The 22,395-nt window shown below is 37.6% G+C and overlaps 1 protein-coding gene and 1 non-coding gene across 18 annotated transcripts in view; both read left to right on the forward strand.

The window, feature by feature from the left end:
- The window catches only part of WNK1 (WNK lysine deficient protein kinase 1), a 136,918-nt gene that overhangs the window by 22,188 nt on the left and 92,335 nt on the right, over positions 1-22,395 (forward strand). For all 17 annotated transcript variants that reach the window (XM_036457110.2, XM_036457112.2, XM_036457113.2 and 14 more), the window contains exon 2: positions 17,962-18,134. In XM_036457110.2, coding sequence (XP_036313003.1) covers positions 17,962-18,134 — 173 coding nt within the window. The remainder of the gene's footprint in view (positions 1-17,961; positions 18,135-22,395) is intronic.
- On the forward strand, positions 20,543-20,649 carry LOC118730974. Its single transcript, XR_004991698.1, has one exon. It is a non-coding gene; the product is annotated as a U6 spliceosomal RNA (small nuclear RNA).

The raw sequence follows: 22,395 nt of genomic DNA on the forward strand, positions 1-22,395 counted from the left end.
GACTAGCTAGATGGCAGAGATGCACAGGGCAAGGTATGGGGAAGAGGCATGGAGCTTCCTTACCCTCTCCAGTATGCCGCTTACTCCATGTCCACATGATTCCCACCTGGAAACTCTCCAAACCTGGTCCTTTGGGGTTTTATGGCGGCTTCATTATATAGACACTAGAGGTCCGGTGCACAAATTCATGCATGGGTGGGGTTCCTCAGCCTGGCCTGCAGGAGGGGCCCATCGGGGCCGGGAGGTTGGCCGGCCAGCCCAGTTGAGGCCAATGGGGCCAGCCAGGGGGAGGGGCCATGGGAGGTTGACTGTGGGAGCACAACTGACCACCAGGGGTAAGCTCCTGCATTGAATGTCTGCTCCCTGGTGGTCAGTGCGCGTCATAGTGACTGGTTGTTCGGTTGTTCAGGCTTTTACATATATAGACTAGAGGTCAGATGCACAAAGATTTGTGTAAGAATAGGCTTTCCTTCCCCTTCATCTGGCTGGAGCCACATTTCTGCTCTGGCCCGGAGCTGCCTTTCCACCTTCCCACCTTCCCACACCTCCCAGAGGCCCGGAATGGCTGGGGTGGAAGCGTCCTGTCCCCAGGAGCTTGGTGCCTGCGTATGCAAATTAACCCGACATCTTTGTTGAGTTAATTTGTATAACTACACCTGATTGGCTGGTGGGTGTTGCGAAGTTATGGTCAATTAACATGTTACTCTTTTATTAGGTAGTTACTTGGTTAAATCATTGGCCATTGGTGACTGAACTCAATCTTCAAACCCCTACCCCCCCACTACTCCCTAGGAGGTTGGGGCGTGGTACTGAAAGTTATAATATTTTAAAAATATATATATTTTATTGATTTTTTACAGAGAGGAAGGGAGAAGGTTAGAGAGCTAGAAACATTGATGAGAGAGAAACATCAACCAACTGCCTCCTGCACATTCCCCAGTGGGGAAGTGCCCACAACCAACGTACATGCCCCCGACCAGAATTGAACCTGGGACCCTTTAGTCCACAGGCCAATGCTCCATCCATTGAGCCACACCGGTTTCGGCAAAAGTTCTAATATTTTAATCATATGGGTGGTTCCCCTAGAATCAGTCACCATTCTTAGGATACTAAGACGCTTTCCAAAAGTCACATCATAATAAATATAACAAGAGACACTTTTTATATTGTTTGTACCACTTAGGAAATTCCAGGGTTTTAGGAACTCTGTGCCAAATTCGTATTTCTTATTATAAATCACAAAATTACATATTATGGTTTTATTTCATTTCAAAGAATAAGCTTATGTAATTGTTGGGGCTGGAAAGTATGAAATCCACATCTGGCCATCACGTTGGGAATCTCTTGCAGGACCTTATACTGCAGTTTTGAGACAGAATTTTTTCCTCAGAAAACTCAATTTTGCTCTTACTGCCTTTCAAATGATTGGCAAGACCCACTCAATTATTGAGGATAGTCTCCTAATTACTTAAAATCAACTAATAGAAGGTGTTTACCACATCTACAAAATAACTTTACAGTAACATCTAGATTAGTGTTTGATTGAGTAAGTGGGTTCTATAGCCAATTGGACACCTATAGCCAAGTGGACACATAAAACCATTTTAGATGGTCATACTGTTTCAGGATCAATTGTCCTTATCCATCAGCCTCTTGAAATTAAAAACAAAAGTTCTGCATAATACTACATGGAAACTAAGCATTATCCAAGTTTTTAGTAAAATATAGTTTATAATTATACCTCACTGACATGAGGTCAACTTACATAGCAAAGAATTGTGGGTCATTTGTTTGACTTCCAAATGAAGACTTCTAATACTAGTATGGGAAATGATTGTTTCTATTATAGAATAGCCAGCAAAAGCCAATACCCACACAGTGTCTGAAATGTATTACATACAGAAGAGTAACGTATTGTAAAATGGATGAGATTAACATTAAATGCTGTATATCTGTTTAGTGCCAATAATGTTAATAATTGTTTAGACTTTAACCTTTGTTTATAACATTTTCTGTGGGACTGTTTATTAGTTGAATGCTCTGAGATAAAGACCATGTTCTCTTCAATTAAGACATATAATGAAAGAGAATACTGAACTTAAATCTTTGTTGATGAAATCAGGAGTGAGAGAAAGGGTAGTGAAACCACAATAGAAATAGATTGGGAGGTTAGTAGGTAAGATTTAAGGCAGCCCATAATTTCGGGAAGACTACCTTTTTATTGATGGCACCTAACAGAACGGTTGATTTATTATAAGATTCATAAATCTAGAAAAAGCTGTAGCACAAAAACCCAGTGGTTTTCCATTCTACTTAAGTGCAAAGCATGACAGTGTACTATACATATAGTAACATCCTATAAAATAAAAGGCTGATATGCAAATTGTCCCCTCTGGAGTTCAAACGCTTGCTATGACATGCGTTGGCCAGCAGTGGGCAGTGTGGAACAAAGGAAGGCCCTGGATGGCAGCTGTGAAGGCAGGCCCTGTTCGGCAGCTGGAAGACCCTAATCAGCCCTAATTGCTGGCCATCCTAGGGACCCTACCCATGCACAAATTTCTTGCACTGTGCCTCTAGTTAAAGAATAAAATAAAAACCACAGAGTGTTTTGCTTTTAAGTAAAGCATAACCTTTAGCCAGTATAGTATGATGTGGTAAATTATACACACAACTAATCATAGAATTTAGTTTCTGTCCTCAATTCTACTACCTGTATTAGTCTTGCTTTTTTAATTTTTTATTTAGTGTTCAGGTTAATTTTATCACTTTTGCCTTCCATTTCCCTGAAATAGAAACTGTGTGGTTATAACTGAACTCTGTATCTTCCCATTTCATTAAATCCTACCTATCTTTCCCCAGAAATGTCTCTTTTCTCTCCTTTCTCTCTAATGTCTTAATTTAGCCCATCATTTCATGTTGATGTTCTAATAATCAAAATGTTTCAGTATCTGTTACCCTTGTGCATGCACTCTGCACAACCTCATCCAATCATACTTATAAATCTGTCATTTCCTATACTGCCAACCAGAGTCACTTTTTAAAATTAAAAGTGTGTGTGTGTATGTATGTGTGTGTGTGTGTGTGCATATATATATATATATATATATATATATATATATAATTGATTTTTTTTTTTTTTTTACAGAAAGGAAGGGAGAGGGATAGAGAGTTAGAAACCTCTCCCTATCGGGTTTATGCCCAGAACCAAGGTACATGCCCTTGACTGGAATCGAACCTAGGACCCTTCAGTCCGCAGGCCGACACTCTATCCACTGAGTTAAACTGGTTAGGGCCACCAGAGTCATTTTTATTAAATAAAACTTAAGTTTCATGTTATTTGCTATTGCTTAAAGTTGCATTTTCCTGACTAACATTTGGGAGTTGAGAATGCATATTGTAGGTTCATAAGAAGTTCTGCTTTGTAGAAACCTGTTTTACCAATTGAAACTCTTACATGCCAGAACAGTGCTCTGTGTGACACCATTTTGTGAAATCCTGGCCTGTTAAAAGATAAAGTCTAAATTCCTTTGCTTGGTCAGGTAATTTTAGTCTTGTTCCAGCCAACATTTTTAGCCCCATCTTCTCTCTACCTTACACATATTTACATGCATAGTTATTCAAGGAACACATAACAGGATATTCTCTCATTTTATTAATAGAAACAAATCTTTGCCTTTACGTTGCAAATAATCTTTGTAAAAAGTCCTATGATAGTATTCTTTGTGTTACTTTCGCTTTGATAGAGTACTAGGATCTTCTGAAAACATTGAGTTCAGGATGTTTCTGGCTACAAGTAGCAGAAAGCCAACTTTAATCAATAAAAATTAATAATCTTTCTTAAGAGGTAGGGCATTCCAGTAGGTTAATTCAGTTATGGCATTAAAGGTCCCTTTGCCATTCTCAGCATGTATTTCAGATTAATGCTCTTAGTTTCTCATTCCCAAGTATCACATGCAACATGAATAACATTTATTAGTGGAAGAAACAGTTTCTTAAAGATTGTTTCATGCCTCACTGGTCAGAGTTGTGGTCAGACCCTTGCTTAAATCAACTTCTGAAAATGGGACCTCTGTGATTGGCTTAGGGCCATGATCGGCAAACTGTGGCTCGCGAGCCACATGTGGCTCTTTGGCCCCTTGAGTGTGACTCTTTCACAAAAAGAGTCTATTTTGAAGTGGCATTAGAAGAAGTTTAAGTTTAAAAGATTTGGCTCTCAAAAGAAATTTCAGTCATTGTACTGTTGATATTTGGCTCTGTTGACTAATGAGTTTGCCGACCACTGGCTTAGGGGAAATCATTTATTCCCTTGGACCAGAAATAGGGCCTATGTCACTTGAATCAAACAAGTGATTATGATTATCAAGGTGAAGTGGATTAGGGAATGGCTGGTAGATAATTAACAATGCCTGTTACTTAACTCAGTTTTGAGGGATGGGAAGGAAGCAGTAAGAGTAAAAGGAAACAACTTTTTGGATAGTGATTTTTAACCTGAGTTTTGTGCACCAGGGGATATTAGTAGGAAGATTTTTCCTTATTCTTCTAAGCCATTCATGTTATGCTTGTGTTTTTCTTTTTAAGAATAGTAAGCATGTCTAATATATTTCCCTAGGAATCTACCTTGACCTCTGTATATGTAAAAGCTGTATCATGGGTTTACTTAAAAAGAACTTGCAGCAACTGGTTTAGTTTGAATGAAACATGTTTTGTGAGATATAGATCTTATAGAAAACTGCTCATCGCTGTTTTAAAATGATCAATCTTTTGATGTCCTATATCTTAGTGTTAACTTTTTTTTTTTAAGTTTTTTGTTTTTACTTAGGAGTAGGATATTCTTTTTCTTTTTTTTTAAATATATTTTTATTGATTTCAGAGAGGAAAAGAGAGAAAGAAACATCCTATATTATAAAAGCCTTATGTGCTAAGTGTCCTGTCATCCAGTTGGCTGTTCAACCAATCAAAGCACAATATGCTAATGAATGCTAAGGTTACTCAACCCCTTGCTATGACGTGCACTGACCACCAGGAGGCAGACAGTTGACTGATCGACCAGTTGCTATGATGCGCACTGACCACCAGGGGGTAGATGCTCCGACCAGTAGGCCAATTGGGACTGAGCAAGATGGGCTGGACATGCCCTGGAGCTCTCCTGTGGTTCCTCCCCAGCTGGCTACCCTCTTGCATCCCTCCCTGGCACTGATAGTGCACTAGTGGAGTCCCTCGGTCTGGCCTGCATCCTCCCACAATCCAACACCCCTTGCGGGATGTTGGAGAGCTGGTTTCGGCCCCACGGTAGAAGTCTCTATAATATGCACTGACCATCAGGAAGCAGATGTTCAATGCAGGAGCTGTTTCTGTGGTGGTCAGTGCACTCTTACAAGGGGAGCACTGCTCAGCCAGATGCCGGGCTCATGGCTGATGAGCACGGTGGCAGGAGCCTTTCCCGCCTCTGCAGCAGCACTAAGAATGTCTGACTGTGAGAGGGTGCAGGCCAGACTGAGGGACCCCTCCCCACCTTCCTCGAGTGCATGAATTTGTCACTGTAGTCAATGATGAGAGAATCATTGATTGGCTGTCTCCTCCATGCTGCCTACTGAGGATTGAGCCCACAACCCAAGCATGTGCCCTTCACTGGAATAGAACACACAACTCTTCAGTTCGCAGACCAACACTTTATCCACTGAGCCAAGCTGACTAGGGCTTAACATTTTTTTTTTTAAACTTTGGGAGATGTGAGTTTACAGCCTACTAAGAGAAGTGTTTTATAATAAGACTAGAGGCATGGTGCACAAAACTTGTACACTGGTGGAGGGGTGTACACAGTCCCTCAGCCCGGTCTGTGCCCTCTAGCAGTCCAAGACCCCTCGGGAGCTGTCCACCCTGGGCAAACCCCCCACCACCCCAGTGTCTGTCCATTGGTTATGCTAATATGCATGCATACAAGTCTTTTGGTTGCTCTCTAACCGCCCCTCCTTTCCCCTCCCCTGCCATTTGTATCTATATCTATTCTTGTTAACCAAATGATGTTGTTTATTATATTCCACATATGAGTGAGATCATGTGATATTTATCTTATTTCGCCTAGCATAATGCTATCCAGTTCCATCCTGCTGTTGCAAATGGTAAAAGTTACTCATTTTTGATAGCGGCATAATAATATATTGTGTAGATTTACCAGTTTTCTAATCCACTCATTTGCTGATGGGCACTTAGGTTGTTTTCAAATCTTAAGTATTGTAAATTGTGCTGCTATGAACATAGGGGTGCATATATCCTTTCTGATTGATGTTTCTGGTTTCTTGTTATATAGTCCTAGAAGTGGGATCACTGGGTCAAATGGGAGTTTAATTTTTAACTTGTTGAGGAAACTCCATACTGTCTTCCACAGTGGCTGTATCTGTTTACTATTCTTTTGATGACTGTTTTTATCCTTTTGAAACTAGTACTATTTTGTAAGTGTCCTCCTCATGTCCTGCATGGTTCAGGGTTTGGGTCTAGAGGAGGCCGCACATAAATGAAAGAGACTAGACAATAAAGTATAAATTTGGAAATATTGGAGGCCAGGCGGGAGCCCAGCTCAAGAGGAAGGACTTCACTCCGCTATTCCTTTTGCTCAGATTGTGGGATACACCCATAGCCCTTAGGCAGACAATTCCAATAATAGTCCATCAGTAAAGATTTACGTAAGATTAAAAGGTGGAAGTTGCCTCAGCTTCCTTTGTCTCAGCTAGACAGTAGGTGCTAGGTTCTGACCTTTCAGAGCTTCAAGGTTGACCAGCCTTCTGGGTTCCTTGTCCACACCTCTCTGCTAGTGAAGACAATGTGTGGCTTCCAACACTGTTTCAGAATAGTTCTTAGAAGACTCCATGGAGAAACAAGGGACACAATGCCATTTTTTAAATGTCTCATTGCTCCCCAACCCTCATAATTATATCTATTGACCTATTGAGGAAAATTGATTTGGACTCTTTTCTCTGTGGGATAGATCCAGTTCCTCTCCTTAAAGGTACCAGACAGGAAGATCATTAAAGAAATTTGTATTAGCAGTTTACTCTGTTGGTTTGGGCACGTAAAATCCATGTTTAATTTTTATATTGTATTTCAAAACACCTTAAAAACCTGCCAAACTTTTGTTGTTAATAGTTGAGTTTTACATGAGAATCATTTATTTTGTTTCTATTATTTATTTCTCCAGTTCTTCAATCTAGTTATTCTGGAGTTTTCAAAAGAAGATATCTGTAGATGAAAATGCAATATATTGAGTAGATAGATATAGTTAGAAGTATAAAAAGAAATATGATATTGAAATTGTTATTAACTATGTAGGCCTGTGAACAAGAGCTATGCCAGACTTAAGTAATTTTTGCAATTTTTAAAATACAGAGTAATTCTTTAAAAATATTTTTCTCTGGCCCTAGCCAGTTTGGCTCAGTGGATAGAGCGTCGGCCTGCGGACTGAAGGGCCCGGGGTTCGATTCTGGTCAAAGGCACATGCCTGAGTTGTGGGTTTGATCCCTAGTGGTGGGAGTGTGCGGGAGGCAGCTGCTCAATGATGCTCTCTCCTTTTGAAACATCCATGATGCTTGTCCTTGATGCTAGTTTCAAACGGACAAACATCACGGATGTTTCTCTCTCTTCCTCTCACAAATCAGTAAAAATATACTAAAAATAAATGAATAAATACATAAATAATAAAGATAATAAAAATATTTTTCTGTAAATTGTAACTGAAATCTGTGTTTCATTGAAAAGCAAGTGTTTTAAGCTGCTGTTCTCTCTCCCTGAAGACAAGTTTTTGTTTTTGTGTCCTAACACCCAGCAATTTGTATCGGTTTAAAAGATGGAATAGGTAACCAGCTCTTTGCTAAGTCAGTGTGGTGTAGAAAATGATAAGGAGGGAGGACTCCAATATTGGCCTAAAATATTTTAATCAAGGAATTCCAGGCACTTATCTCCACCCATATTTTGATATGTAGACTTATCATATAAGGTTTTAATTTAGCAGTAAAACTTTGAATATTGCTAAAAATAAAGTGCCTCTGACATTTAAATGTTAGTAGGACTTGAGGGCCAGATATTTTTTTATGTACAGCTGCTTGCTAATTAAGTGAATATTTCAGGTTTAATTAATAAGAACCAGTCTCATTGTTTCAGTCACAATTTATTTGAAAGGTTTGCTTTTGGGTCTAATAAAATAAGCAGTAGGAAGGCATAGAATTGCCACTTAAGAAAATAATGAAATTTCGGGATAAAGAGAAAAATTTCTCTAGAGGATATTTAAAATAAAATAACATTAAAAACAAGGAACTGAAGATGTGTAAATTTAGTTCCTGAAAGGCCTTTGTACCAAATATCACCATTGTGTTTCCTACCCAAGAAGAAATTGCGTCATCAAATAAATCTACTGAGCACTGTTATTTGGATGGTACTGAGATGAACAATTGTTTCACTTGTTGCCCAGCTCCCCGTTCTAACTCTCTCAGCAGCCTGGAACTGTGTATGTTATGGAAGTTCATGTGACAATGATCGTTGGTTTTGTTCATTTAGCTTGTCAAAACAATTTTATGTAGGTGGTAAGAAATGAATTAAATGAATAGAGTGGGCTAGCTGCATTACCTCTAGCTGCACTGAAGGTAATGAATGCTGCAATTGGAATAGTGATGCATGCAAGCCCCCAGAAATACCCAGTTTGTTAATGCTGGAAAGAATTACTAAAAAGCAATAGTGGCTAATCTGTTCTTAATGTAATTTGATATTATAGTCTTCCTGATAATGTGATTGACAGTTATAATATTTAAACAATGTATATTCCTCTTATTTCAACTTCAGTAATTTAGTAAAGTACTTAGTTCTTTTCAGTGATCCATAGTTAATAACCAAAATATCAACATGGCTTTTGTCTGTTTCTGTGTCAAAGAAAGTAATATTACCACTCTCAGGTTTTTGTTTTTTTTTTTTTGAGAATTATGAGAACAGAAGTAAAAAACAACCAGCTAGTAAATGGTAAACACTTGGCAAATTTTTTAAAGCTTCAGTTTTTCTAACTGGTCTGGTTGCTTATGTTAATTTTCATCTATTTTACTATTGTCTTAAAAATTTTGGGTGTTAAAATAATGTATTGTACTTCTCTGAGATATTAACAAGTTATTGAAAGAAGCACCAAATTATTTGTTTATGTTATTTTCCCCAGTTAGTTGATAATCTTTACTCAATAAACTACATTTTTCCCCCTTTAGAGATACTTTTAATAAAAATTTTAACAAGGTTCTCAAACCCCTTAAAATTATAATTTCAAGGAGGATAAAAATTTATGATATAAAATAGCTTCTATTTACAGTATAAATTGTTCCTATGCAAAATTAGATAAAAGTTAATCTCACTTCTATAGAGTTTTAAAATTGCCATTTAGTGTATTCTCAAGAAAAAATGGTTGTAGATTTTTGGTGAGGAAAAAGTGCCTGTTTATTTTTCCTCTTTATACTATGCTATTCATAAGTAATTGGCATCTTTTTTACAATGATAATTAACAGCTTTGACTTTTGCAAATTGGTCATTGTGTTTGCTTGTCTTGTGTTAGATTTACCAACACTCAGAGAGAGGCCCAATTTCAATTCTCACCTTTTTTTAAAAATTCGTTTTTTCCCTGGGGGAATGCTAACTGTTTGTTAAATACATACACAACCTCTTTGAAAAACACATTAATAGATTCATTCAACACATGGTTATTGAACAGGCCCTTATGCTAAGATGCTAAAGATGGAACACTGAAAAGCATTTGTCACTGCTTTTAGAATAAGCCTCAATATAATATTATTTGTGACTAGAGGCCCAGAGCATGAATTTAGTGGGGTCCCCCTGACTGGCCTGTGGGATCAGCTGAAACCGGCTTTCTGACATCCCCCGAGGGTTCCCGGATTGCTAGAGAGTGCTGGCCAGGCCGAGGGACCCCCACCGGTTCATAATTGTTGCCTGGGGAAGGACTGTGTGAGGGACCCCCACCGGTTCATGATTGTTGCCTGGGGAAGGACTGTGTGAGGGCTCCGGGGTGTGTCTGGCCTGTCTCCCTCAGTCTTGATCCTACAGGTCTGCCCCCTGGTGGTCAGTGCATAGCGAGTGGTTGAGCAACCTTAGCATATCTTAAGTATATTATGCTTTGGTTGTTTGAATGGCCAACTGGTTGACCAGACACTTAGCACATCAGGATTATATAAGATTAAATGTTATAAAAGAGGTATATACAATATATTGTTTATAAAAACATGTATCGGTGTGAAGGGGAGATGATTTAACCTACAGTGAGGGGCAGTCAGGGAAGGTGTTCTGAGGAAATGAATTTATCTTTAATGACTAGGTATTAACTAGGCAATTAAAGATGGACAGAGGGGCATCCCAGATTGAAGGAACAGTATGTTTAAAGGACCTGAGTTGGAAGAAGTATGGCATGTTGGAAAATGGAAAAGATCAGAGTGACGAGATTAGGCTGGAAGAGTGGGCAAGAAACCATATAATGTGGGACCACATAGATCACAATGATTTTCACCTTTATCCTAAAGGCTATAGAAGCTACTTCTTAAAGAGTTTTAAACAGAGTTATGGTATACATGATTTCATTGAATCCAAAACTCCTCTAATAGTATGGCATTCTAATTTTAGAGAAGTTAAAAATAGGAAAAATTGTATTTCTAAGAATTAGTTGGCATATCTTAGAATTGGTTAAAATGATATAAAATATTTTGGCTGTATATGGACAAAGTGGAAAATATACTGTACAGGAAAATATTTGATTTGTGAAAACAACTTAGTAGGTTATTGCAGGAATCTAGAAGAGATGATGATGGCTTGAAATAGGATAGTGGTAATAGAGAAAGACATAAATAAATTACTTAGAGTAAGTTTTCATCAGAGAATTTGCATGCCTTGTGCACTTTAGAACATTGTTAAAATTTTGTAATTTTAGATATCCTTTAGTATATTTTAAATTAAAATTTAAGTAACAGTATAGAATGGTTTATGCTACAGTGTTCACATCTAGTGACTGTTTCTGTCTAAAGTTACATAAAACAGTTGAGAGAAAACATTTACAATTGAAGGTTTGTATGTCTTTTAAACTATATAAGGGGTTGTGTAAAGGCCCTATACAGAATATTATTCAAACTTAAAAGTTAACTTTCTGTTTGTACAACAGTGGATATATGTATTTACATAATTTATTTAAGCTGTTCCACTAAGAACTATACGTACCTTATTCTGTATAATATATATTCAAAGTTTCAGCTACAGTGGTCTCATATCTTTTCCAGCAGTTAGTTCTAAACTATGAGTGAAAACACACATTTAAATAATTAAATTTAAATTTCCTAGCTCACTGTTAGTAATGTTTTGAGTCTTCATTCCTCCAGACTGCATCCTATATTTCCAGGTATACCTTTAGCAAAAGGTCTTAAGCATTTCAAGTATTATATAACGAGAACTATGGATGCTTTCATACCCAGGATCTTACATGGCTAACTCTAGTTAACACATACCTGTGGATAAAGAATTGAGTGTTTTATGATATGCTTTCAAAGTACCCAATGCCTTTCTCTCTTTTTTTTTTTAAATATATATTTTATTGATTTTTGTACAGAGAGGAAGGGAGAGAGATAGTTAGAAACATCAATGAGAGAGAGTCATTGATCAGCTGCCTCTTGCACACCCGCTACTGGGGATATGCCCGCAACCAAGGTACATGCCCTTGACTGGAATCGAACCTGGGACCTTTCAGTCTCCAAGCCGACGCTCTATCCATTGAGCCAAACCGGTTTCGGCCCAATGCCTTTCTCTTCATCATACTTAATAAAATGAATGTCTCTGCCTCTTAACACTGTTAGGTCTAGGAGAGCAGAAATCTTGTCTCTGATGCTCATTATATCCTGTTGCCTGATACAGGGAACCCAAATATTGTTTACAATTTAAGCAAACATGAAAGTATACAAAAATTGCTAAAATTACAGTGAATGTTGCATGCTATACAAGTGTTCTTAATCAAGATAATCAGATAGGTAAGCTGTATATTAAATTATAAGAATTAATATCACTTAATGATATGTGGAATATGCTTCATTTGGTTTAAAATAAGTTTTCTTTTTTTAAAATATATTTTTATTGATTTCAGAAAGGAAGGGAGAGGGAGAGAGAGATAGAAACATCATTGATCACCACCTGCCTCTTGCATGGCCCCCATTGGGGATCGACCTGTGATCCAGGCATGTGCCCTTGACCAGATCGAACCCGGGACCCTTCAGCCTGAAGCTGATGCTCTATTCGCTGAGTCAATCAAGCTAGGGCTAAAATAAGTATTCTTGATACAACTATTATAAGGGTCAGTTATAGATAAGGTAGTCAACAAGAGAGCTAGATTTTTTTTTTTATATATAAATTTCTCCTAAGTGAGGAACATTTAAGAATGTATTATGATCCCTGACCAGTTTGGCTCTGTGGCTAGAGCATTCGCCTGTGGAATGAAGGATCCCAGGTTCAATTCTGGCCAAAGGTACATACCCGGGTTGTGGGCCCAACCCCCAGTAGGGGGCGTACAGGAGGCAGCTGATCAATGATTCTCTCTCATCATTGATGTTTCTATCTTTCCCTCCCCCTTCTTCTCTGAAATCAATAAAAAAATATATTTTTTAAGAGAATATATGGTGAATAAGATTTTTTAAAAATCGAGAAGCCCTATTGTCAGTCGAGGAAAAAGCAAACAATCTGAAAACTTTCTACTGTAAAACATGAGATATTTTGAAAATTTTGATGAAAAGAACAACAAAAACCTTCAATGCATAGCTGAGTTTGTTACAAGGTAAGGGTAATCTCCAGCATCTGAAAACTAAGAAGAAACATAAAACCAGAGCAGGAAAAGTGTGACTTGACCCTAGGACTTTTCTGGAACAGTTGCCAATCTGTTAACTAAGGGGCATAGTTTTACTATCTATCTGAGGATAAATGAAATCTCAAGTCCAAGCAGATATTAAGATTGAGATCCAATAAAGTTGTTCTTTGAAGAGGAAAATTAAATGAAATGAAAAACAGACTAGAGATTGTGGGATACATTCACAACAGTATATTCCAACAAACATCACAATTTGAAATAACCACATATAGCAAAAAAGAATAGAAGTGAATATCAGCAGCCAAAACAATAGTAACTCCGATAAAAGTGGCAGTGATTTGAGTCTGTAAAAGTAAGTTATGTTATCAGTAAAAGGACTAAAAACTAAAACAAAAATCAAGATGGTGTTGGAAGTAGTGAATAATCCTCTCTAATAATCCTATCTAATAAAAGAGTAATACGCAAATTGACCATCATTCCAACACACAAGATGGCTGCCCTTATGTGGACACTAGATGGCAGGCAGGGGAGGGCAGTTGGGAGGTACCAGGCCTGCAAGGGAGGGCAGTTGTGGGCAATCAGGCCAGGAGGGGAGAGCAGTTGGGGGGACCAGGCCTGCAAGGGAAGGCAGTTGGGGGTGATCAAGCCTGCAGGGGAGGGAAGTTGGGGGCGACTGGGCCTGCAGGGAAATTCAGTTGTGGGGGACCCAAGCCTGCAACCAGTTTGAAAAGCAGTTTGGGGGGAGGGGTCAGGCCTACATGGGAGGGCAGTTAGGGGTGACTGGGCTGGCAGGGGAGGGCAGTTAGGGTTAATCAGGCTGACAGGGAAGCAGTTAGGCATCAATCAGGCTGGCAGGGAGTTGTTAAGGGGGTGATCAGGCTGGCAGGCAGAAGCAGTTAGGGGCAATCAGGAAGGCAGGCAGGCGAGCAGTTGGGAGCCAGCAGTCCTGGATTGTGAGAGGGAAGTCAGACATCCCTTGAGGGGTCCCAGATTGGAGAGGGTGTAGGCTGGACACTGGGCCTCTAGTTGATTTGACAAAGACCCAAATAGAACTTCAAGGAGTGAAAATACATTGCAATTAAAAACTAAGTGATAAATATCTTCCTCCGTCATCATGTCTCAGGTACTTTGACTTGTGTGTTGGCTATCTGTCCTCCAGAAAAGGAATGTTTTAGAAGGATAATCCAGGATGAAATAGCTATGCTGCCATGTATTTCAGTCTTAGTGGATGAGGTACCGTATGTGACTTTGTAGATCACATGTGTCAAACACAAGGCCCGCGGGCCAAATCCGTCCCGCCAGGCCTTGCAATGTGGCCCGCACCGCGCTGTCATCACTGCACTCCACTGCGTTTCCATCACAATGACAGTTTATGACTGTTCAGTAAACCATTCGGCCCGCGATTTAGGCTGGATTTTAGATTTTGGCCCCTTCTCTGATTGAGTTCGACACCCCTATTGTAGATGGTCACAGCTTCCAGTTGGGAGTGGGAATAAAGTGATAAAGGACTGTGAAAGGGGCTGTTTAAGGAACTTTGAGAGACACCAATCTTGCAGTGATAATTTGGAGATGAACCAGGACCCAGGGAGAAGAAATTCTGAGAAGGAGACTGGGCAAACCTGCCTATTCATGAAGCAGGCGGGGTGTGGAGGTTGGCGGGGATCTTTGCAAATTGAGCTGTCAGTTATCATGGCTTATTCAAAACCCATGTGTAGGGCTACAACTGAAGGTGAGGATACAAGCTACAATTGAGAAAATGTATTTGTAAATCATAAAACCAACAAAGAATTAGTATCCAGAATATATTAAGAACTCCTTCAAATAAGATAAAGAAACAAATTATATGATTGGGTAGTTCACAAAGACACAAAAAGCTTCGAATGCTTATTGATTCTAAAAATGTAAATTAAGCAACAGGATGTGATTTTACACTCATCAAATTGGCAAAAGTTGATGTCTCATAATGCTAATTGTTGGTGACTGCTTTTAGGGGAGTAAATTGTATAGTCACTTTGAGAAGCAATTTGTTGATCCTTATGAAAAAAAAAGCTGCCTACCCTATATGATCTAACAATTCTATTAGCCATGTATTCTAATAATTGCTCTTATATTTTTTGTGCCTCAGGTCTTTTTTTTGAAGGCTGGTGAAAGCTAAGTTTATATAGAAATACATTGGATTTTAATGGAAACTAATATTGAATAGTTATCAAAATTTTAAATTTGTGATATATTATGCATTATTAGTGCATAATAAAACCTACTGAAAGTCTAATAGCTATCATAATTTCAAAATAATGATTTGTGTAAATGTTATTTTGAGATAATATGCATCTATCGTTAGGTGAGATGAAAATAATCTAGGTCTGTTGGTGACAAAATCACAGTTACTATTGTGCTATTAGGTGTACACATTAGTAATTCAAGGAGATATTAAATTTCAATTCATGGTAAGTGAAAAGTATTTGTTTGTTTTCACACATATTCACAAACCTTCCTTAAAAGGTTTTTTGGACTCTTTAAGAATGAGTGTTCTGCCTTGGCCGGGTAGTTCAGTTGGTTAGAGTGTCATCCTGATATGCTAAGATTTCAGGTTCAGTCCCTGGTCAGAGGATATAAAAGAGTCAACCAGTGAATGTATAAATAAGTGGAACAATAAATCAATGTTTCTCTTCTTTCACTTTCTCTCCCTTTCTCTCTCTAAAATCAATTAAAAAATAAAAAAAGAACAGGTGTCCTATTGATACCCTTAAATGTATGTCCAAGATTAACATTGCAACACTATTATTACAGTATAGTAGTAACAAAAAATGGGGAACAACTTGAAGATTCATTAATAGATTTTATAAATTGTAATACAGAATGTGGCAAAAGTTGGTTTATAGTTGTGAGTACACAAAAGTTTATTCTTTTATTATTATTTTCATATGAACAACTGTAAACTTTTGCCCCATCCTGTATATTCAGACAAAGGATAACTATAAAGCAGTGATAATGAGTGGAGCCAAGTTATAATAATAAGGTAGATATATTGTATGCCATCAAAGATTATCTCAATATTGAGTGAAAAAGAAGCAAAATTCCAAAAAATACATACTCTATACCATCATTTTATGAAATTTTAACATTTGATATAAAGTATAAAAACCCAGCCCTAGTCAGTTTGGCTCAGTGGATAGAGCATCATTCTACGAACTGAAGGGTCATGGGTTCAATTCATTCAAGGGCATATATCTGGGTTTTGGGCTCAGTCCCCACTAAAAGGCATGCAAGAGGCAGCTGATCAATGATTCTCTCTCATATTGATGTTTCTCTCTCTCCCTCTCCCTTCCTCTCTGAAATCAATAAAAATATATTAAAAAAAAAATAAAGTGTAAAAACCCATATAGGAATGGTATGTTCAAATTCAGGGTAGTGGTTGTTCAAGGGTAAGGAATTGTGATGAGAAGGGCAACCTAATTGCACGGAGGGCTTTAAATTATGTTTGTGATGTTTAATTATTTGACTGGATGATGGACACAATACTTTATTATATATCTGGAATATTTTGTTAAAATATATATTACTTGTTTTGATAGAATGTTAATGTGAGATAGTTTCAATTTAAATTTGTAGAACAATTCAGAGTTTGTGTATATAGAACCTTGTTAAAGGAAAACAACAAATTAATTGCTTTTCCCCAGTTTATCTCAGGTAGGAACTAATCTGTGAAGTGCCAGGTGCTTTATTATTTTTTTTAATCAATCTTTATCGTTCATATTATTACAAAGGTTCCTCATTTTTTCCCCCCTCCATCAGGTTCCCACTCCACCCTCCACCTCCTCCCCACCCCCCATTGTCCTCATCCATAGGTGCACAGTTTATGTTCAGTCTCTTCCCGCATCCACCACTCCCCCTTTCCACTTCCCCTCCTGTATCTCCGACTCTACTACAATCAACAGCTAATATTGTTCATCAGGTTTTTCAATCTCCTTTTTTTGTTGTTGTTGTTGTTTGTTTTTTAATTAATAAACTTTTATACTTCTAAGAATAAAATTTAAAATCTAATAATTTTAAACCTTGTTTTTTCTGCCCTGGGAATTGAGAAGCAAACTTGTTTACATGTAAACTTGCCCTTAGATTATCAAAAGGTGTAGCCATTTAAATGTAAATGAATACATTGTTTAAAGATAGCTGCTGGTTGGAATTGGATTACCTATTCTGGGTGAGAAGGGCTTGTCCTCCCCTTTCTCCATTAAAATTAAGGTGTTAGCTTTAAAACCTCTTTTTGGTAAGAGACCTTAAACTTTCAGAACTTTAAATTTTTCAGATAGTAAATAAGTTACTTAGCATTTTCTCAAATCAATAATACCTCCACATGCCCAAGGGTACACTTCACACAAAAGACATTTCCAAATAGATCAACCAACCTCATCCAGACCCCACACAAGGCACTCACAGATCAATACCCCAGCACTGTACTAACTCAACACATCCAGATCTAAGCCTTCATCACTTGATTCAGCAGACCCTCAAGTTCCCCCAAAGGTTTCCAGCCATGTCTGAGAGGCAGCCCTGGGGCGGGGGCAGGCGAGGAGCGAGCTGTTACGGGCCTGTGCCACGTGCTTTAAACATGTGATAAAAGCATTCCTAGTAAATTATTTAATTCTTACAATAGTCCCTGTGAGTTGAAGGTATATATTCATAAAGGGAATTCTAACCAAAGCAAAGATAGAACTAGAATTTATATTTAGACCTTTCTACCTCTAAAACCCATACTTGTTTCCTGTTATTAAATTGCACATCTCTAGCAATAGATGACTTATTTTAGAAGTGGTAAGTTAACTCATATACAAAATGAGATTGTATTTGAGGCATATTTAATAGTGTTACTAAAATAATCTTAAGCATGACTTTATAGTTCAAAGTTTTCTTAAACTTTAGCCTGTTTCCACACTCATATCATAGACTGAAGAAATTGTTATTAGTAAACTTGTTGTAGTGTTTTTATTTTAACACTGTTGATCATTATAATTTAGTACATGTTTACCATCTAAATTTAACTGTAATTTGGTGTTTTATTATTTTAAACTACATTCTGTTTTCATTTTTGATTGTAGGATCGAAAGTTAACAAAGTCTGAGAGACAGAGATTTAAAGAAGAGGCTGAAATGTTAAAGGGTCTTCAGCATCCCAATATTGTTCGATTCTATGATTCCTGGGAATCCACACTAAAAGGAAAGAAGTGCATTGTTTTGGTGACAGAACTTATGACATCTGGAACACTTAAAACGTAAGTCCATCAATATAAAAGCTGACCAAGAGCTATGAGAAAATTTGAGTTTTCTTATTTTAGGGCTTATCAGCCCTACTTTTGTTGCCTTAGGAGGGAACTGTTCCTTCAACTGTTAGTACTTTAGCACATTTTTCTGTCCATAAAGTCCTCTGGTGTATAAAGTGATTTGATAATTATTTATTGGTAAATTTTAAAATAAGATGTTATTGCCCAGCTGGCTTGGCTCAGTGGTTGAGTGTTGACCTATAAACCAGGAGGTCATGGTTCGATTCCCAGTCAGGGGACATGCCCGGGCTGAGGAACAGTCCCCAGTGTGAGGTGTGCAGGATGCTTCTGTCTCTCTCTCCTTCTCTCTTCCTCTCTAAACTCAATAAAACTATATATATATATATATATATATATATATATATATATATTTATTTTTTTATTTTTTTTTTTTTAAAGAGATTATATTGCAGAATAAACCGTTATTTTAAGTCATTGTACTTGGTGTTTCTAAAATTTGAGTGGCTAAGGGATTAGAAATCAAATTATAAGGGAGCCCTCTAGTGGTAAAAATGAAGTTGAAATTTACTGAGAAGCTTCTCATTATTTTATCAAGCAGTATTAGGCAGTTTTTATTGCACCTATGCAACTATTGTATCAAATGCACACTGTATTGTGAACATTATCATTACATAATTTCATTTCCCATAACATCAGAAATTGAAAAGCCAAAACAGCTAGGCCTACAATTTCTTTCTGGAATACAGATAGGTCAAATGCAGAAATTACTTGTTGCCTATTATAAAGAGTTTTAAGGTAAGAGTTGGAATAGGCCTCTGGAATCTCATGTCTCTTTTTTGTACTCAGTATCTATTTGTACTCAGAGGAAATTAGTATAAATTATGTGGTGTAAATTTTTACTGTGTAGGAATTGGATCTTAAAAAATTGTCTAGTGTAAATTTTTTACTGTGCAGGAATTGGATCTTAAAAAATTGTTTCTCTAGTGTATATTGATTATTTATTATTTTCTTTAGTTAATACTGAGCTTATTAATTCAAGATCTTAGAAGCATAAGTCTTGTATCTCCTAGATGTAGTTAGTCACTTGCATGTGCTTTTGGATACTTAAGACTAACAGGTTGTAAAGCCAACAAAATTTTCCCTCACTGCCAATTCTATTTTCTACTCAACCTCTGTTATATTTATGGCAACACCCTTATCCTAGCCATCCAGGCTTCTTGGTATACATATGTCTGTTTCTTCTTCTATACTGTGGTCCCTAGCACTATGCTTATAACTTGTTAAGTAGTTGAATGAATTAAGGATACTTGTATGATAGCAGTTTTGTGTATATCTGCATCTTGAGATTCTTTTCACTGATTTGTATGCTTAGGGGATTGTCAATAATCTATCAGGTACACCCTACAATAGTTTACTTGTTCTAAAAACTGTAATAAGGGGCTTTGGATAACATAGTGGGCTAAGTCCCTAGTAGGTGGCCTCCCCCCATACCAACAAATTAAAGTGTAGAATAGCATTAAAGCTCTTTCAATATGCATCCAAGCATCAGAGAGAAAAAAAGGATAATTTCCAGATAAAAAGCAAAGGGGAAGTAACTCAAGGCCAAAACAGGAGCTGATGCACTGACATTCTATGGGAATTTCATACCACTTATGTGGTTTGAGAATTGGGTACTAGAATTTTAATGTGCATGCTAGGATCACAAGCCTTAGAACTCAGTAGAAAGGAGAACTGGAATTTAGCTTCTGTCAGAAGACTGAATTACCCATTTAACAGAGAACTTTGTATTCCAGTGAATGAAAATTATAAGGAATTTTGCCCATCTGCCTAGGACTTTGGATAGGAGGAAAGTTCCTATGAAAAATAGAAATCTCAGCCTACATAATATATAATATATAACCTAAATTTGTATTACCGATTTGGTGCAGGAATCCCAAGACTAGGAGTAAACCTCATAATTGTTTCAAAATCCATTGATAATTTCCAGGACACTTTCATACTTCATTGATCATAGTATCCATGGACAAAACAGTCTCTAGTGAAGGTGACTTCATAATTAAATTATTAGCCAGTAAAGATGATCAGATACTACTGGAAAATAGTACCACAGGAATTAAAGATACTATATACAACTCTGAAAGTGATTATAAAATAAATGTGTAATTATTAAGAGATTTCAGTAAAGATATATGTAGGTATATAAAGTATATACAAGCATATAAAATGATAAAAGAAGGAATAGAAACCATAATGAAGAAATACAACTTTGTCAAAACAGTTAAGGTATAATTAGAAAAAATGCAAATAACTAGAAATAAAAATACATCATTAAAATTAAAACTTTAATGGTTAGATTCAACAGCAGACTAGATTGAATAGAAAGAATAAATGTGAAGCACATTCTTTCTTCGGCAGCACATATACTAAAATTGGAACGATACAGAGAAGAGTAGCATGACCTCTATGCAAGGATCACACACAAACTTGTGAAATGTTATATGTTTTTTCTCAGTGGGAAGGCCGAAGTGAATAGGTTGGTAGGAAGAGATCAAAGAACTTTTATGCATATATGCATAACCCATGGACACAGACAATAATAATGTGGTAAAGGCCTGGTGGGGGGGCCTGGGGGCCGGCTAGAAGATGTCAATAGGGATTAAAGGGGACATACCCTGTTTCCCCGAAAATAAGACAGTGTCTTATATTAATTTTTTCTCCCAAAGTTGTGCTAGGTCTTATTTTCAGGGGATGTCTTATCATTCCATGCGCTAGGTCTTATTTTCGGAGGATGTCTTATTTTCAGGGAAACACGGTAGTTAATACTTTCAATAATAATATTTTTATATATATATGTGTGTGTATATATATATATATATATATATATATATATATATATATATATATATATATGTATATGTGTGTGTGTGTGTGTGTGTGTGTGTGTGTGAATTAGAGGTTCAGTATATGGATCTGTGCACCGGTGGAGTCCCTCGGCCTGGCCTGTGCCCTCTTGTAATCCAGGATCCCTTGGGTGATGCTGAAAGCCTGGTGCATGGATTCAGCTCGAATCCATGCACAAGGCCTCTGGTATGCATATAAGATCTTTGGTTAATCTCTTCCCATCCTTCCCTCTTTCCCCTTCTTTCTGAGATTCATCAGTCTGTTCCATGTTTCTATGCCTGTGGTTTCTGCCCTGCGCTGAGCATCTGCCCCCTGGTGGTCAATGTGTGTCATAGCTACTGTACAACAGTTTCTAAGGCTTTTATATATACTAGAGGCCCGATGCATGAAATTCATGCACTGGGCAGGGCCCTCAACCTACCCTGCGCCCTCTCGCAGTCCAGGATCCCTCTCACAATCCAGGCTCTCTTGTTCCTTACTGACTGCCTACTCTCTCCTTACCGCTTGGTTCATTGCTCCTTAGTGCTGCTGTAGAGGTGAGAGAAGCTCCTGCCACCAACCACCACCTCTGCGGTGTGTCTCCCCTGGTAGTCAGTGCTTGTCATTGTGCCATAATGGTAGCGTAGCCTTTTATTATATAGACTTAGAGGCCTGATGCACGAAGATTCATGCAAGAATGAGCCTTCCTTCCTCTTGCTGTTGGCACCGCCTTCACCTTCCCACGCTGCTCAGAGGCCCAGAGCAGCTAGGGCGGTGCGAAATGCTTGCATCATCACTGTGGTGACGACGCAAACGTCCCACCCACCCCAGCCACTCGGCTTCTGTATATGCAAATTAACCCACCATCTTTGTTAGGCTAATTTGCATACTCCCATTTGGCTGGTGGGTGTCGCGAAGGTACTGTCAATTGTTTCAAAATCCATTGACAATTTCCAGGACATTTTCATACTTCATTGATCATAGTATCATTTTACTCTTTTATTAGTGTAAATAGATATATATACATTCATACACACGCGCGCACACACACATACACATATCACATAGAAAATAAAAATCCTTGAAGTTTGCAAAAAGAAAAGTAAATATTAAGAAATAAGAAAAAGGTAGAAGATATGAGAAAAGATGAGAAATAGAGTGAGAATTAGATTTAATTTTACTCTAGAATGAAAACAATAAAAAAATTAGGAAAGACAATATTTGAGAACAGGATGGCTCAGATTGACAATGTGTATATAGTCCAAAGCAAATAGATTTAAAGCAAATCTATATTCATACTTGTAAGAATACAGAACAATGGGGAACATTAGTAGTTTTTGGAAAGGCAAGTGGAGTGAAAGGGATGGGATGT

This window comes from Pipistrellus kuhlii, unplaced genomic scaffold (assembly GCF_014108245.1).
Source record: "Pipistrellus kuhlii isolate mPipKuh1 unplaced genomic scaffold, mPipKuh1.p scaffold_m20_p_3, whole genome shotgun sequence".
Taxonomy (NCBI): domain Eukaryota; kingdom Metazoa; phylum Chordata; class Mammalia; order Chiroptera; family Vespertilionidae; genus Pipistrellus; species Pipistrellus kuhlii.